At 36.6% G+C, this 18,139-nt stretch overlaps 1 protein-coding gene across 4 annotated transcripts in view; it reads left to right on the top strand.

The window, feature by feature from the left end:
• The window catches only part of CHIC2 (cysteine rich hydrophobic domain 2), a 31,399-nt gene extending 16,609 nt beyond the window's left edge, over positions 1-14,790 (top strand). For all 4 annotated transcript variants that reach the window (XM_074866203.1, XM_074866205.1, XM_074866204.1 and 1 more), the window contains 3 exons: positions 4,752-4,808; positions 4,975-5,034; positions 7,887-14,790. In XM_074866203.1, the coding sequence (XP_074722304.1) occupies positions 4,752-4,808; positions 4,975-5,034; positions 7,887-7,937 (168 nt within the window). In that variant the 3' untranslated portion in view covers positions 7,938-14,790. The remainder of the gene's footprint in view (positions 1-4,751; positions 4,809-4,974; positions 5,035-7,886) is intronic.
• The last annotated feature ends 3,349 nt before the right edge of the window (positions 14,791-18,139 follow it).

The following is an 18,139-nucleotide window of genomic DNA, read 5'->3' as shown; positions in this document are numbered from 1 at the left end:
TGAGGTCAACTTGGTGTTGTCAGTTCTTCCACTCCAGAATTCTGTGGATTAAATTTCTTTTTGCCTGATCAGAAGCTTTGATTGGTGCTTTGGTCTGGGCTTACTTTCTGCCCAGAATCCTCTGTAAGGCAAGACAAGATGCAGCAATAGTAATCCTGTTGGACAAGGCATTTATTTCAAGATCGTACAAAAAGCACCAGAATGCTACATTTATTTCCAGATATTCAATCCGTGTAGTATGGGTTTCACTCGTTTTCTTGCATGGATGCTGCAGTGGCTTCCAGGATGAGAACCCTTACAATAGTCTCTAGTAAAGAAATATCCTAGATACTAGTAGGAAAGATGATAAAAGATACACCTATGTGCCTGAACAGACACCTTTTCAAATTACTGTACATGCTGAAGAAGGTATTCCAAGATGTCAGGATCTGAAATCAACCCAGGTTTTACCTCTGTCATCATTGCCCTTCACAAATAAAGAATCCCTCAGTAAGATGGGAATCTTACCAGTTTACAGTTTCTAAAGGGTTTATTTGTGATACAGTGTTCAAGGTGGGCACTTTCTCAACACAGATAAAGAGATATGTAATTCAGTTATGCGTGTTCCAGGTACAGCTTTGGTATTTTCATGGCACCAATATGGGCCTCAAAATTGACTTGGGGAATGTCCTGGCATGTTGAAAGTGAGCGTACAGTTGTGTGATTCAGTTATCATCTAACTTTATATTTCATTGTTTGTGCTGATAACTAAATTACTTGGGTATAAATTTTGTAGTCGGGTATATCTTTGGAGAATGAACAGAAATTCCTGCTTCTATCATTCTGTCTTTGAGCAGAGATGGTATAGTTCAGACCTCTGATAGGTAGGATCCTTCGCCTTTCTTCTGTGGGGTCTAATATAAATTCTGGTCGTATGAAAATAAACAAAAATATGCCTTAATTGGCCTCTTTGTATTTTGAAATTTAAGCATAAAGTGTATTATTTCCAGGTAATACTCAAAATTATTAGTAGTTGATTGGGGTAAAGTTTTATATGAAGGAATCTGAAAATCTTCACGTACTATTTATTGGATTAATGTTACACTACATTTACATATGTTTGGGAGTCTTCAGATGAATAGTCAAAGATCAAATGCATGTGGTGGGAGATTCTTCTGTTGTTCCCAGATAACTGTGAATAAAACTGATAGTGGAGAATTGTGTTGTTACTGTCCCTGTTGTTTCCCCACTTAAATGAAGACAAAGGCAGGTGCTCAAATTAGCACCATTTTAGGAGTCGTGTAAGTTCTTTTGTTTAATATTGTACCAGTCATTCACTGATTTACAACAGGAGTTGAGGGGGCTTTGGCTCATTCACTAGTACAGCACTAGTACACTACTAGTGTAGCAGGCATGTTCCAGGTCATGCACTGCAAGAGGGGACCCTGTGGCTGCACAGCCTCCCAGTCCAGATCATAACTGCATCTAGAATTGTAAGCTAACTTCACTAGGCACTGTAAAGACGTAACAGCAAAGTCTTGCAGTTGGTAATACAGGTAACACACTAGTTGTATTCAATACTGCCGTGTTTCTGCATGAAAAGTTCATACTTAGTCTTCCTATTTTTTTTTCTTCCATGTTGAAAGGCAAAACTTTATTTTACTTAATTGGGAGCAATAAGTATTGGTGAAAGTGTATTCTGAGTTGGGATTTTTTACTAGTCTGATTTTTCAAATGACACTGTCAAACATTAATATCTTTAAAGAATCAGTTATTTTTCAGGAATGTTTCATTAAACGTTGCATCTAGATCATTGATTGAAGAAGTCTATTTCACAGAATTCTGTCTAACATTAAAGACTATCTGCTTTTTTCATGGAGTATGTTACAAAGCATACTTTCTTATCATTGGTATGCTAAAAATTGTACTTGAATTGCAGTTTTAGCTTTGCTCAAATATTGGATTGGGTTTTTTAAGAAAAAAAAATTAAAAGCTGTATAGTATTAAATCTTCCTAATAAGCAAGTCTCTCTTCCACTTAATTTGTGCTTTTGTTGTGGCTAACAAATAATTTGCTGTATGGGTTTTTCTGTACACCATTGATAGAATATATAAGCTTGTCATCCTAGTGTGCTGGAAATGCTACACTCAAATCAAGTGTTCCTTTCTGGTTTTGTATATCCTCACCTGCTCCTCACTGTAAATCATTGAGATGTCAAGAGCAGTGATTAATTAAGCTGCACGTGCAAGTGCTTTTTTTCACCTGTCAAGTAGGAAGAAAACTTACTATAGTGAATTGTGTGATGCTGTTTAATGCATTTCTTTTTATTCCAAGCTCTGAGGTTTGGAGAAATATTTTACAGTCTAATTTTCATTAACATTTCTGTATTGATGATATGACGTGATTTGGGAGCTATTGCTATCCCAAATTATACTTCAGGAAGAATTGTATTTGAGGCTCTGGGAATATAAATAATCGTGGTCTTGAGGCTGCATGTGTTTTTATTCATGCTAGTCAAATGACTTTAAACTGGCTTGCTTACTTAAACCAATTAATAGTACATAACTACCTATCAGTTTCTTATTTATGTGTATGTATTGTAATATATATGTAATTTTATTGGAATTTGAAAAGCTTGGATGTTTTTCACACTCTTTGGGGCAAACAATGCAATTAAATTGTATAGTGATCTTAATCTATTATTAAAAGGTCCTGGAAAGGAAGATTACAAGGTAGATTCAGGTTTTGAATCAGTTTTGCCATTGGTTTAGCAGCGGGTGGGCAGGCAGATGCCTGCTCAGAGTAGAACCTATTGCCATTTTTCACCATTGATAGAGTAGCCTTTCAGAGTCAATGAGCTCTGTCAATGTGAGCTTGTCAAGGCTACAACTTCATAGACCTGAGAGGCGGTTTGAGAGGTCAGCCCTTTTCAGGTTTGCTGTGATGCAAATGAACTTTAATGCTTAAACAACTATTGGAATTTTTATGTCTGCTCCTTGTTCTTTTTTCTTCACAAAGTCATTGACGAGACATTCAGTGCTTTTTAAATTGGAAGTTGCATTGTGCTAAAGACCTAGTACAGATTTACGGAGGGCTGAAAGCAGTTAGATCATGTTCTTTTCATGGTGCGATTAGAATCAAATCGATTTCCCTACAGCCTTCAGCATTCAGATGGCAATTTTAACAAAGCTTGGGGGCTAGACAAGGGACAAAACGACTGAACTGAATGTTAATTACACTCTGCAGCCTTATTTTCTTTTGATTTGGAGCTGACTGGCAACTAAATTAACAAAAGTGTGACCATAACTGCTGCCCTATTTTCATTTAAAAGGAGAGCAGACTCTAAAAGGCTATCTTTACAAAGAAACAAGTGAGGTCTACTGATTATTGTTAAAGGGCACTGTCTTTAAAAACATAATAATAATAACCCCAAAAATACTCAATTCCCAATTGATGTGATAAATTAGTCACTGGCACATCCACCTTCTGATAATTCCTTGACTTAAGCTTTTTAAAATAAAACATAATAAAAATTCAGTGTAATGATTACTCATAGATAGCAATGATCTAATTTTTAATCATGTGACCACAGTACATGCTTAGATGTGTTTCCTCACAACCACTTCGGTATTAAACTAGAGAGAAACCGATGTTTGAAAACCAAGGTGTTAATATTTGGAGGAAAATGAATAATTTGTCTAATTTTTATTTTACTCAGACATTCTTGTTTCTCATGACAGCATTTAGTTTCATTTGTTAAGGTTCATTTACAGTACTTGAATTTGTAGTAATAACAGCAAGATGCTTTCTCATCCCTTCCCCTCACCCCTCCCTGCCTTGTAAGGAAGCTGCAGCTGCACTAAGTTGTATTTGATCCTTGTCATTGCTCTGTCCTTTTGCACCTGCAGCTCTGTTGGTCTCATCTTAACACCTGGCATCATGAATTATCCTCTTTTTATTCATAGTCAGTAGCAAATCCCATTTAGAGCTAAGCAGTATATATTCTGGCAGGCAAATGACCATAAATGTCAGAATGTATTTCTCAAATGTAAATATAACTGAATAATTATATTCAAAATGCTGTGAAACTTTGTAGCACAGAATATCCTTTAATACTAGCATGCATAATCTTAAAAAGCTGTGCAGAAGAACTTTGAGGATTCTCTATCTGAAGTGTCAAGTGTGGACAACATAGTCAGTAAAACTTCGTTTTAGAATCCTGAATACTGTGTTTGCTCTTTATACAAATCACACGTTTACTAATATTCATTGTGCAATTTACTGTAACTTTCTGCATTTGTTTTTCAGTCTCTGGATATAAAAGTAATAAATTTCTCTTTTGTTTAGAGTATTGTGTATTTGTACTTGACCTACAGCGTTGCAAAATAGTTTGCAGCATTTGTCAGTTTAGATGCCGACCTTTGTAGCAGTGCATTTAGACCACTGATACTGGGGGTAGCAGTGTTCCTGCTTTTATACTTAAATCACTTCACAATTTCTGTAGTTTTAAAGTTATAACTGCTGTAAGAATGAGAAAATACATATATGAACAGTTTTTGTTCCAAAATGGCTAAAGATAGTTATTTGGGTGGCATAAAAAGTTGTTTCTGTTCCAGTTACTGTTTAATACCAGAGAAGTTTTAATAGTACTACAGACCACCCTGTACTCAGTCACTGTCCTGTACCTCTCTCCTTTTCACACAAAAGCAGCTGCAAAACAAAGTTTTTCTAAAACCAGTCAAGAGTAAAATTCTTTCTCATTTGTCTTCCAGACACGAAGATCGATTGAGAAGTTATTAGAATGGGAAAACAATAGGTTATACCACAAGGTGAGTGCCGCAGGGAGCAGCTTCGTACTGTTGGAGTTTGAATTGCACAGTATGGAAACAGATGCTTTTGTTGAACGAAAAATATGAAAGGTGGACAAATGGGCTAGTCTGTGTGCTGCAATAAAATACAGCTCATTTTTCTTCTTTTTCTTTCCTCCTTGTCTAGCTGTGCTTGCATTGGAGACTAAGCAAAAGGAAATGTGAAACGAATAACATGATGGAATATGTAAGTTAAAGGGCTGTTTTGTGAGTTTCTCTATTAAATGATCATTTATTTTGCTTCTGATCTTATTCTTTTCATGATTATTAATCAGTAAAGGTGTCAGGAGCTTAATCGCCTGAGTGCAAGGATTTTCTACGGTTCACAGATGCATGGTTTCATGTGCAGGACTGATTTATAAAGTTATGAATGACTTGAAAACAAGGCTTCACTGTGTTCTGAAAAATAATAAATTAATTGCCAAGATAAAATAGCTTGAACATGTGCTGATGGAGTGTGAAATTTTAGATGCTGTATAAAGAATAACCACAACTTTGGTTACGCAGCAAGTCAGATATGGCTGTTTTATATAATGCTAATCAAGTCTAAAAGTATGGAAGAAGACCTTTCAACTAAGCTGTTGGAGCTTAAGAAACCTTTAGCCTTTTTAGATTTTAACTGCCCCTTACCTCAACTGTCTTGAAAGTATCTTTATCTCCAATTGGTGTCACTAAAATATTTTTAAGTTAGTCTCTGGAGTTGCAACTTACTTCAGTCTTTGGCTGAGACTCTATAAGCCCTTCTTGGAAACATACAGTGAGAAGTTACATGTGGTTTAAATGAATGATGTTCAATGTGGGATTTCAGTTTGTTTAGCTTACAACCTTCTTGCTCTTTTTCGGTGCTGTTTTTATTTCCATTTTCGAATTATCTTGGAGGTACAGAGAATAGGATGAAATTAAGCTGCTAAAATTTAAGAAACACTAGAATTTGCGTAACTTCATGCTCTAGGAAGTAGGCGATATGAATGGTTAACTTTATTTTTAAAAAGATCAGCCTTTGAGAAATTTCTACTGTATTAGTTCTAACTTATCTGTGATCTTTCATTACACGGTATTTTGTTCTTTGAAACAACAAAGCTATCATGCATATAAAAATTTTGAAAGTGATTAGAGTTGGAAATTATATTAAAAGAATGTTTTTCTTTAGTCTTCCCCTTTTTCCTGTTTCTACATTGGATCTTGTTCATAGGCTGAAACATAACATCTTTAAAATGCATCTTTTACAGAATGGCTTTATTTAGTTCAGTGAATAAGTAGACTTTTTATAACATCTATTCTACAAAATTTTTTGGTTTAGATGTATGAGATGTGACTGAAAATGGAATAATGCAAATTCCAGAAAGCAGATTTGAGCTTTACGTAAATGAAGCGTTGTCACATACAGTGTTTTGCAGATTCAACTGAGAAAACCACATACAATGCTAGTTTATAAATACTATGGCCCAGCAACATTTAGAGGTGAACATTTGTTCTATTAAATAAAATTTAAAATCAGCTGATGTGTTTAAATTGTAATATAATGTAAGCATGGGCATACAGTTTTACGGGATAAAGATCGAAGATTTTATTTTCAATTTGTGAAATGTCTAATATATTATCTCTGCATATATTTAATGAGAAATTTTCAACAAGACTTCTCTGTACCACTTTCTCATTTTCAGTGAACTGACTTGCTAGTCTCTTAAAAATTGCCCTTAATGTTGTGTTCGTGATTAATAAACACTTACTGCTTTTTTCAAAACAGGGGATTTAGACTCTTGTTGTACCCAAAACTGGGTGCTTTGCCAACTTGAGGTTCTAAATTCACTGCTGTAGATGCTAAATTAAATAAGTAATTAAATAAATTAAGACAAGATAGTCTTACACCTTTGGCGTAAACACAGTATTTCAGCTTTTCTTCTTGCTCCCTTTTTGAAATGTTGCCTGAATATCTGAAGCCCTGGTATCTCTGAAGCATCCAGTGGTTGACTCATGTCAACGATCAATGGAATTTGAGCGGTTTGCATCGCTTCTGCGAATAAGTCAGTTCTGAATATCTCTAAAAATAAACTTGTACACCTGACTTTTATATCTGTTATTTCAAAAGTGTTTGCCTTAAAAATAAAATCAGAGACTACTTTTCTGATGTTCAGTATGCTGTCAGAGATAAAGTGTTTACTTCTAAGCAGCCAAGTTGTGTTCTCCTTCACAATCAAAAACATTTAGAAATTCTTTTTTAACTTCTTAGCAAGGCAAGCTCCCCTTAAAAGTAAATAAAATCCTGTTATGTTACCAGATGCATTTGTTTATAAATACAATCGTGCTGCTGTATTTTGACTGTGTCTCTGAAGAAAGAAAATGCACAAGTGAACATTTTCTTTAAGCTTTCTATTTAAAGTAGGATAAATACTTAGATTGTGTTCTGGAGTGTACCCTACCATGTGTACATAGCTCAGAAACACATAGTTTAAATTTGAATTGGGACCATAAGAATAATCATGCAAAGCATTAGTCAAGTTTCTTGTTAACTACTTGCAGACTTGTAGATATGGGAACTTTGCAAAGGTTGATACACCTTTCTATACAAGTTTTGAAATATAAACATAACTTAGAATCCTATGTTAAGTGGAAACAATTTGAAGTAAGAGGAATTGCATGTGTAGTTGAAAATTAACTTTGCATACATTGTGCCTTCTGTTTTTAAATTAATATGTTTATCTCTCATAATTTTTTCCTAATAATGTAAATGAATTATGTTAAGGAGTAATTATGTAGTAGCTTATTTCAGTTTATTTAGAGGTGTTAGGTATTGGTAGGGAAGTTTTCCTATTGAATTTGATTCCTTAAGAGTTTTGGTTTTCTACCCCAAAACAGTTAACATCAAACATGACTTTTCTAATGGCCTCTTACCTAAGAAAAGCACCGTCATCTTTGATCATCATCACAACTTGATGTACTTAAAAAAAAAAAAAAAAAAAAAGGCATGTGAATTATCATTGTGCTAGTACGATTGCTGCCATCTTCCATTTAATATATATTTGTTTTCTTTTTATACAGGTCATCCTTATAGAATTTTTACCAAAGACACCGATTTTTCGACCAGATTAGCATTTGATTTATTTATAGAGACTTATTCAAGTATGTTGTCTTTCCAATGGTGCCTTGCTTGGTGCTCTCGTGGTGGTGACATAGCGTTGGTTCTACAGAATCTTGTGGTGTTTTCATTCTTTTTTGTTTGTTTTTTTGTTTTGTTCTTTGTTTTGGATTTTTTTAAAATAAGAGCATGTTCTAAGTGCATTTGGTCAAACTCTGCAAAGTAATTTCACACAAATGTTAACTACTACTTAAGTTATTGTTACTTTTACTACTTCTGTTTACTAATGTATCTTGATTTTCAAAGAGTCTTTTATATGTGTGCGCGTGTGTGTACATACATATATTACTATAAATACACAGCTGAAAATGGTATACAAGTGAGCAGGTATTTTTTTATCCCAGAATTACACAACTGATTGACTGTACCTTGTGTAAGTCCTTTTAATCATTCATTTACATGCTGAAGTACCTTCTAAGGTGGTCTTAAACTTTCGTCAGTGACTAGTCAGTTGTAAATATTTTTATTTCTTTTTGGGATACTGGCTAGCCTCTTACAACAGCAGAAGGAGATAAAGTTCTTTTTGAAACTATGCTTTTTGGAGCCCAGATGTCATTGCATTAGCAGAAGTCTTTGTGTTCTTTATGAAGAAGTCCTGTCAGCTGGTTCTGAAAACATTCTAATTTAAAAGTTTTTTTAAAAAAAAGGCAACAAACCAGAATTATTTTACTCACACCAGAAGAATCACTGAGAGAATTGCATGTATCTGGTTAATAGAACTCAAGATCACAAAAATACTAGTATTGCAGTTTATAATGTAGCTGTTTTAATTCAGGCTAATGCCATATATCAGCTTTATTCCTAGTGTTTACCAGATCCTGTACACAGGGGTGCAGAAGGACTTGTTTTACTAAAACTTACTGTCCAAGAGGACCTTTCAGGGTGGGTTTTTTTGTTGTTTTAAAGCCACATAAGCAGAAAAAAGTTATTGAAGAAATCTTGAACAGTACACTTCCAGATGCAAATGCAGATGTCATGTATTAAAAATAATCAAAGCAGGGTACACTGGGCAACAGTGTAAGTTTAAATGTGTTATTTATTGCACCCTTGCTTCTGCTCATTTTGGTTTACAAAGCTTATTTTCTGCACAAGTATAAGACTTTTTTTTTTACTGGATATATGATGTATGCTTGGGTCAGGCCAGTTGTGTTTTGTTTCTGCTACTTATATCTTAGTTGTACATATCTTCACACATAGGGTTTTTTTTTAATTGCAGTCAATCACATTTTTAAATTTGCTTTAGGTGTCTAAAATTACTGTACATGAGCATTAAGTTAAGAATATGTTCTTTGTACAGTTGTGGTAGCAAGCAATAATGTGAATATATGAGAAAACAGATATACTCTGCTTAATATTTGTATGAAAGAAAAGTTGATACCACTACAAGCAAGAATAATCTTCTCTTTTTAATATTTTAAATACAAGTTTTATTTCAAGGTAATATATTACAGGTACCTTGATGCTGTGAACTATTTTTCTATGTCTTCAAAATATTTATGCTCTGTAAAATATTCTTTAGTGAGTACTATATTCCTAAATTGTTCATAGTGGGAGTGGTCTAGAAAGTTTTAAGTTTTCTTAAATCTAAGCCTTCTGTATCTGTTCCTAAAACTCATCCTTTGCTCATCTTTTGTCTGTGGATTCCTCATGTTTACTTTGAAAATAGCTCATCTATGCTTTTCATACAAGCCTACAAGTGTGTTTCTTTAACTTGACAGGATATGATTTTTAATTAACAATACCAGTTTTGTGCTGCCTCAGTCTTCTGGGTCCCACGGTGGTTTCTCTCCAAAGTAATTGCTTATAATTTCTTTAAAATCGGTTTCAGCCTGCAAGGGAGGCCAGAAGCCTAATGTTGATGGCAGCTGAGGTTGTGGAAGTTGGAGGTTCAGGGGAGAGGTTGGAATTGAACAAGAAATGATAACTGGTGATAAATACTGATGACCAGAAATATATGTTGATTTCCTCGAGTGTCAGTTTTCAATAAAATGAACATTGAATCATGCAAGGCCTAGATTTTATTATCGGAATTCTCAGTTGACTCTATATAGATAGGTTTGTGTCATGGATGCACTGATAGTTCATTAGTGCAGAAGGATAAGGTTGGTTATGGCTTGTGATATGTTCATAGCAGCATCTCATTCAGTGTGAGCTGTTTGCCTTAGTTTACTACCCAGACTTTACATACTACATTCTGTGACACCACAACTACCTTGCCAGCAGCACCCAAACCTACCTACAGAAAAGCCAATTTGAGCGCTATGTGTGCTGAAACCAGAGCAGTGAATAGTGCAAGTATCTTGTTAGTACAGCTTCCACATAAGTGGTAGTACTTGTTAAAATCTTGTCTACTTTTAGGTGCATCTGCAGTCATCTACTTGGTTAGCAGGCATTTCTGTATTTCAGCTATGACTTTCTCTCTAAGAATTCTAGTTTAGGGGTCCGAAGTAGAGCTCTGAGCATATAAAAAGTGAAATCCCTTAGTAAGGAGGCCAAACTAATTGCCTCTTAAAGAATTTCGGATATTTTATTAAAACAGTGTCTCTGACTTAAAATACAACCAGGAAGCTTGAGAAACTGCTTATCTATATAGATGAGTTTTGCTCAAAAGTGTTACTCTCCTGATGATGTAGTACACTCAACTGGTAAGTATGTTATAAAACATTTTCATACAATCCCTTTCGATTCATTAATTACAATGATAGAAATGGAACATAGCAGGAATTTTAATCAACTGTTTGACACCTGCAGCAGTCATCAGGTTTTTCCTTTGATGCTGTTTTTAAAATACTAAATCTATTTATTTTGTGTGCTAGTGAGAAGACATATATTACCTTTTTTTGTACAATTGGCGAAGAATGAAGTTGCAACAGTTTGAGCAGGCTGGAAGCTATAGTAGAACTTCCAGGACATAGCCTACTCTTCGCTGAAATAAATATTATTACTAATAATAGTACAATAAATTGTTCTAACTTGTTCAGCTTGCAATTCCTACAAATAATCTTATCTATTTAACAAATGATGCTGATTATGTGTGTTTCACCTTTAGCCTAAAATCTAATGGTAATGATCAAGGACTTCCTGTGAAAGCTAATTACTATTATTAGATATAGTAGCCTTTAGCTGTCTGATGAAGACTTCTTCTTTACTTAATAAAAATAAATTATTTTTAATGTTTTAAAGCTAGGTAGAAATAAGTCCTGAGGGAGAAAGGCTTTCTGTCTGACCCTACATGAAGAATTCTATAGAACTCATCTGTTGTTAAATAGCTATGATTTGAAGTTTATACTGAGATTGGTAAACTTTACCAGAAATTAAAATGTTTATGGAGATAGGCTACATGAAGTAAGTAAATTTTTTGTAATAGCTAAGTAAGAGTCATTTTAATAAACTATGTATGCAAACCTAAAATTTGCCACAATACTCAAACCCGAGTAGACTGTAAAAACTTTTTACAGTATTTAGATGTAAATTATAATCTCTAAATCGATTTGTTAAATGTTACCTTTTTGTAAATCTCAAGACCATGGTGTTGTAATTCTCTGAACTATACTTACTTAAAAGTCAGTTTTCATTTTTTTCTAAAAGTCATTATTTAGCCTTGAAGATCGTAGGGAAGAGCTTTAAAGTGCAATCTCTAACTGCTCAGAAGCCAGAAGGCAAAGAAAAAGAACTTGTCTTTATTCCCTTCCCTCCACCCCTCCCCACCCCAAAGTCTTAATTTTAAATCAGTCCCCTTGTTTTGGGAGCCTTAGCTTATGGTTTTTGAGCAGCTGGCAATAATGCAAATTGTCCACCAAAAAATCCCATTTGAATTCTGAACAATTTAAAGAGATCACTTTAATTGAAGAGGCAAAAGACTTGTTAAGCAAAGAAAATCCCTCATTCTTTTAAGTTCTCACAGCACTGCTGTTGAGTAATTAAAAGAAGGATCATGATGACCCTACATTAGGTCAAAATCCAGATGATTTTATGTAAAGGAAATGCTCAATTAAAGAGGTCTCAGAGCCCCAAATGCATTGGATTCATAGTAGCGACTTACTGCGGGTGTAAGTGGTTCTGGCTAGTTTTGTATCCGTGACTAAAATAATTTATGTTGCTCTTCAGCAACCTTGCTTATGAAAAGAAAGCATTTTCAAAATAAGATCTGTATTCATCACTACTAATTTGCTGTAGTTTCTGTGCTGCTTCTCCCTAAAGCCACATTGCATTTCATTCACAAACAGCTAAGTGTATGATCGTTATAATGCCTTTAATAGCCATATTGTAGGTAGAAATATTAACTTCTCAGGGACTAATAGAAAATATGAAAATTGAGTTAATGAGCTGAATGCCTATCTGCATGAAGGCTTACTTTGCGAACGGCACCGTAGAAAACTTCTGATTGCAATATGCATGACCGTTATGAATGTTACCAATATACAGCTATGAGAACTTGCTTTACCCCATACCATTAGGCTGCTGAACGTCAAAGTATGTTGGATAAGGTTAAATTAAGTTGGCTTTTTTTTCTGATTTGGAGAGAGTGATTATTTCTAATGTTGCTACCTTCTTAATTCCTGTGTTTATTCTTTGTAAAGTTCTCCGTTGGCTGGGTGAATCAGGAGATACTGGTCTAATGGGAAAACAGTATAGTTCTTATTAATGAAGTGGAAAAATTTCAAGGGGAGAAGTATTCTAGAAGCAAAAAACTTCACTGCTGAAAATCATGCATTTGGGTTGTTTTGTTGGTAACAGTAGTTTGCAGTTAATTTTTGAACATCTTTTTGCACACTGATGTTTGTCAGCATGGGCTGAATTAGAGACTATTTTTGAAAATTAAAAAAAAAGAATCCTTGCATGAAAATTCATATGTTGACATTTGTTGTGCTGGTGTGTGTTTCTCCACCACATGGCACCTGGGTAGTACATCTTTTATAAACTACATGTTATTTTTTTCATAGAAGATGTCCTTTGAAAAAATTCTTCTGCTTTGTTTAGCTCATTAATATTTCATTAATGTTTATTTTCTTGAAAAAAGTTTCATAAATGCTTGACCACTCAGAATACAACAGACCATTAGGAAAGATTTAAGTGAGGCAAAAGATGAAACATAGGAATTAGGAGAAGCAATGTGATAATGAATGATGAAGGAATAATGAAAGTTAAATAAAAGCTAGCAATTCATTTTGGTAATTAAGTAGACCGTCTTAATTTGTATTCATTTTTTTATTTTAACAAGTGTGTTATTAATTTATTTTGGTTATGCCCTAGTTCATAGACAATTCTGCTATTACGCAGATTTTGAGGTAAGCTTCCTTCTAAACTCAGCATCTCTTAGTTTAAAATATCCAGACCAAAACGGAATTGCTGAAGAGAGCTGCACAGCCAGTACAGAACAGTCTTTTCCTAAGCTGGAGCCTGTAATGCATGGCTAATTGTTTCCAAAGAAAATTCTTGACTTGTCCAGACAGCTCCTGTCATGTGACAGTATATCTGAGGCCCAGAAGTAGGATCCAGTTAGGATAATTTAAGTTCAGGTAAGAGAGACTTTTGTAGTTAGTTGTAGCTTTTATGGGGAAGGGAATCACTGACAAATGCTCACTTTTGGAGGGCAGATAGTAAATTTTATAATGTTTATTGAAACATGCTTCCCCCTGCCCCATTTATAACTTCATAACTGAGAGTTGCTTTGCCTCATGTTGAAAACTAGACTTGGTAGTTAGCTGAAGATTTTTTTTCTATTCTGAAAAAATGTGAATCCCTTTTTTTAATCATGTTTAGAAACTTTTTTCAATAAGTCAGATATCCTGATGCAATACAACTGAGATTTTTAGTGGCTCTATGTTTAAACTGATTTCATTGTACCAATATAAATATCTCACTCATCCACTCTATGTTTATCTCAGAAAGCCTGTTGCAAGCACAGAAGGATCAAACTTGCTAGGGTATGCAGTGTACCTACTTGTTAATATTGTCAATGAGCAGTTTGGCTCAGTGAGGTAACAAGGAATGCAGAGCAGTTCTGCATTTGAAAAGTGTAACTTGGATTCTTGTTTTCTTAAAAGACTGAGTATGGCAATCGGAATACAAAACTAATTCCAAACATAAAGTTTGAAGAAAACAGTAAGCTACAAAACAGTGCCTAAATGTTGTGTGCTAAATTAGTCCTGTCTAGTTCATGTTGCTTTAAAAGAATTTGCAGAGAATTGCATCGGATTGCATGTGCTTAGGAAAAACCTGTTAAACGTACAAAGCAGTAGTGGTAAATAAGTCACTGAAAGGTTGTTATCTTTCAAGAACTTAAAAAGCAGTATTTTGGACTATGTTAAAAATCCATTTCAGGCAGAAAATGTGTAAGCAATAATTTAACCTAAAACTGGATATTAAGGAAGCTGCTATTTGTAGAAGGACTTGATGGTAGTTTTGCCTGCTGGGCATCTCCTCTCATAGAGTTTAGAAAGATAGGGTTGCTGCGACTTCCACTATTGTAACATTCCTCTTCAAATATTTTAAGTCTGTTTGAGAGACTGAAAGCTTAGAGGCCAGTACTGTGTTCACAGGGCGCACGGCTTTGGGAGGAGAAGATAGGAAGAAAAGGACTTTTTTAAAGGCTGCACAATTGTATATATGCATATTTAAGAGTATTTAACCATGTCTGCTAAATTACTGAAGTTAATCTATTGTTGAATTATGGAATATTATTTAATACATCAGCGTTGTTTTTTCCTGACCTGACCCAGAATTGGAATGGACTCCAATATAAATTTTTTTAAAGTATTTCTTAAGTTGTATGTATTATAAACTAATAAAATAATTGTTAACCTATCTACTGAGCCTTACTGTTTGTCATCTATCCAATATGTTGTTGTTGTTGGGGAGTGGGGACAGGAAGAAAAAAAAAAAGCGCCCCAGAAACTTCTGCCCTATGATACGATGATCTCTTCTAATTTCCAGCTGACACTTTCAGTATAAATTGGGGGGTGGGGGGAATGTTTTTGTGTAATTTAGGTGACTCTAGGACTAGAGTTACCAAGTTTAGAGACATTGCCTTAAGTGTTTCAAACTGGCTTTTCATTAAGTCTGCATTTGGAGTTCTTCAGGCTTTTTAAAGCCCTAAGGGTAGTAGGATTTATCATATGTATTATGGTTATGGTTGAATAGTCATGTTGAAGCTGTTTGTATGCTTTTTTTTTTAAATACACTAGTGTTCTCAAACAAGATAGACTGTCCATCTAGTTAAGGCAGAGACCATTTATTGAGAAAGGAATCATTCCCATCTATGTAAATCATGTATTTTTAAGACGGTCCAGATATGAAATGCTGGTTAACCTGAACCTTACGAACAAAAACTAATCCTGTGCTCCGCGGTGCTCTGAGGATGGTCTCGGTTCTCATCAGCCAGCTGCTTTTCTTTGCATGAAACATTTTCCAGCTCTTTGGTTACGCTAGTATGGAAATCTTAAGGGCCTCTTTTTAATGTGCATGTGTATAATGTATATAATATATATGCGTGTGTGTGTGTTCTGTATGCACACGTATAAAAAGCGTGCGTGGGGAGGAGGGGGGCTCCTGCAAGGCGCTGTGAAGCATTCCGGGTGTTGTAATTTGGGCTTGCAAAGCGGTATGATACAATGTTGCTGAGCAGAAAAGCGCACGATAGATTTAATGTAGCCAATTGTGTACTTTTGAAAAAAAGAGTAACTGTTCAGTGTGAGTTAATTTTGGATTTTTTCAGCATCTCTCTTTTAGGCTTTGTGCTGCATTCTTCTAGACAAATGCGTATTCCATGTGGGCCACTGTTCTGCTAAATGCTCTCAGTTCTCCTTTTGCAATCAAGATTATGTTGCTAAGGAGATTTTGCTTTTATTGGTGCCATTGATTTGTGTTAATACGTTTTGAATACCTCTCGGTATTCTTCCGTAGACAAGGCCAAAAGAAAAACTTCCCTGAGTTTCCCGATTTACATTACAAATGGCGCGGTGGTGTAATGAAGCCGATATAAAGTGGGCAGTTGAAAGGGAACTAAAGAAGGGCACTCAAGTGAGAAATGAAGAAATGTGCCGAGAGCGGCCTGCGGGCCGCCTCCGGCCCAGCTGCGGGAGCGGGCCCGGGCCCGGCCCGGCGCAGGGGCAGCGGGGAGAGCCCGCGCCTCCGGCCGCCCGGACCACCCACTCGCTGCGGCCCGGCTCCGCGGATTACCCCGCCGCTTCCGACCGGCGCCACAAAGCGCGCCCCGCCGCCCCTCTCCGCCGCCGGGGGTACGGCGGGGCCCCCTCCCGCCGCCACACCCGCTCTAGGCTCGCTCCGCGGAAGGCGCGGCAGGCCGAGGGGACGCGCGGCCTGGGCCGCCGCCGGGGCTCCCCTCCGGCCCAGGGCCCCTTTGCAGCCCCCTGGGGCGCGGGGTGGGGCTCCCCCAACAGAGGTGCCGCCGCGGCCGGGGGTGCCGAGTGCCGCTCGTGGTTGCTCCAGCTCCCCGGTGCCCATGACGAGAGCGCAGAGGGGCCGCTTGGGCCTGATCCCTCCAAGTCTGCCTGCGCTTTAAAAACAACCGACCCACCCCCCCTTCAAAAAACTCCCACCAAATGAAAAAGAAAAAACAACACTTTACAATAACAAATGAATTTAAAAACACCCAAAGCCTTTTAAGCTTGTGTTCATAGATGGCTCCACTGAAGACAAGCCCCAGGAGAACATCAGTCTTCCTGCCCTCATGTGCGTGGACGAGGACCTCCCTTGGCTGCTCTCATTCTTCAGCGTTATAGGGGTGAGCTCCTGAAGCGCTCAAAGACCTGGTAGTTTTTAGTATGATTATTCAGAGAACGTTCACAACAAAAAGCCAAAGAGCGTTCCCATCTTCCAGGATTGTCCATCACAGAAATCTTCCGTATCTGGTGATAAAGACCCCTGTCCCTGCTTGACGTCGGGATGACGACGGAGAAGGCCTGGGTCTACGTCCACAAACAAGGTAAAGGAGCCTTTGCTGAGTGATGTCTGTAGTTGCAAAGCACCTTGGTGGTTGCACTACAGATAGAGATGAGGACTTCTGTTACACAGCCCCCAATGTCACAGGGAAGCAATGTGAGCCACATGTTAGTGAACAAACTGGGATAGTAACTGGCTTCAGGCACCTCATTTAGGTTTTGGTTTTTCCCTGACATGAAGAGGTAACCCAAAGGCACAGTATCACCAGACTTCTGATCCAAAGGAACAAATGTGTTTTGAAATAGAAAGCGTTGTTCTACCTTTTGCGTCGGGACCAGCAGTCTGCTTTATGTTGTATATTGCTTACTGCAAAAATGTCCCATTGCATTTATGTAGGCTCGGCTTGCACCTTCCTGTTGCTCCATGCTGTTCAAGCCAGAGCTCTTAATTCTTAGGCTATTGATCACATTATATGTAGCATAAACTTTCCTTCTTGCACTTTCACTCTCTGCAGTACTGAGCCCCTGCCAGTAGGATGGGAACTCAGGCTTGCTGAATGGATGGGAGGAGTAGAAAAGCTCAGCCTCTTTACTCATTCTCTGTGTGACCTTTTGAGGACTCCAGGTATTAAGTGACTTATTCCTGTTTGTGTGCCTTTGAAGATCTGGATCTTGAGTAGTTATTTAATGAAATGAGAGAAATGCATAAGGTTAGCTATTCTATCCAGATTACACAGAAATCATTTTAACAGTGGGTCTTACTCAGGATTTTGTGCTATTCTGTATTAATTTCCTAGTTCTAAGCGAAATCCTTTATCATGTTTCAAGAGTGTGTGCCCAAACACATTATCTTTAATATGCTTTTTCATACCTTTTCCAACACACTCTATGAAAATGGCCTGGTTTTATATGAGATAATGAGTTTTGGGGTTAATGAGGATAGGGCCCAGAATTCCTACTGTATTGTGTGCCATTGAGTATACAGTAGAAATAAATTAGGAGAGGCAGACAGTGTTTTAAAATCCTCTTTCATTTAGGCATTTTGTTTAGCATTCAGAACACAGCTACATTACATGATTAGCTGATTTTAATGAGTGTCCTCTAATCAGTTAAATGAAAGTGTGTGGAAAACCTAAAAAGATTACTTTATATTTGCAGAGACAGTCTGTTTACGTTGTTATACCTCAGCTAAGAGGATACTTGGCATGTATGATGCATCTAAGAGAAAAATGTGGAAGGCCAAAGAAACCTTG

Source organism: Strix uralensis, chromosome 4 (assembly GCF_047716275.1).
Source record: "Strix uralensis isolate ZFMK-TIS-50842 chromosome 4, bStrUra1, whole genome shotgun sequence".
NCBI lineage: Eukaryota > Metazoa > Chordata > Aves > Strigiformes > Strigidae > Strix > Strix uralensis.
This window is presented reverse-complemented; position numbering and strand designations above follow the sequence as displayed.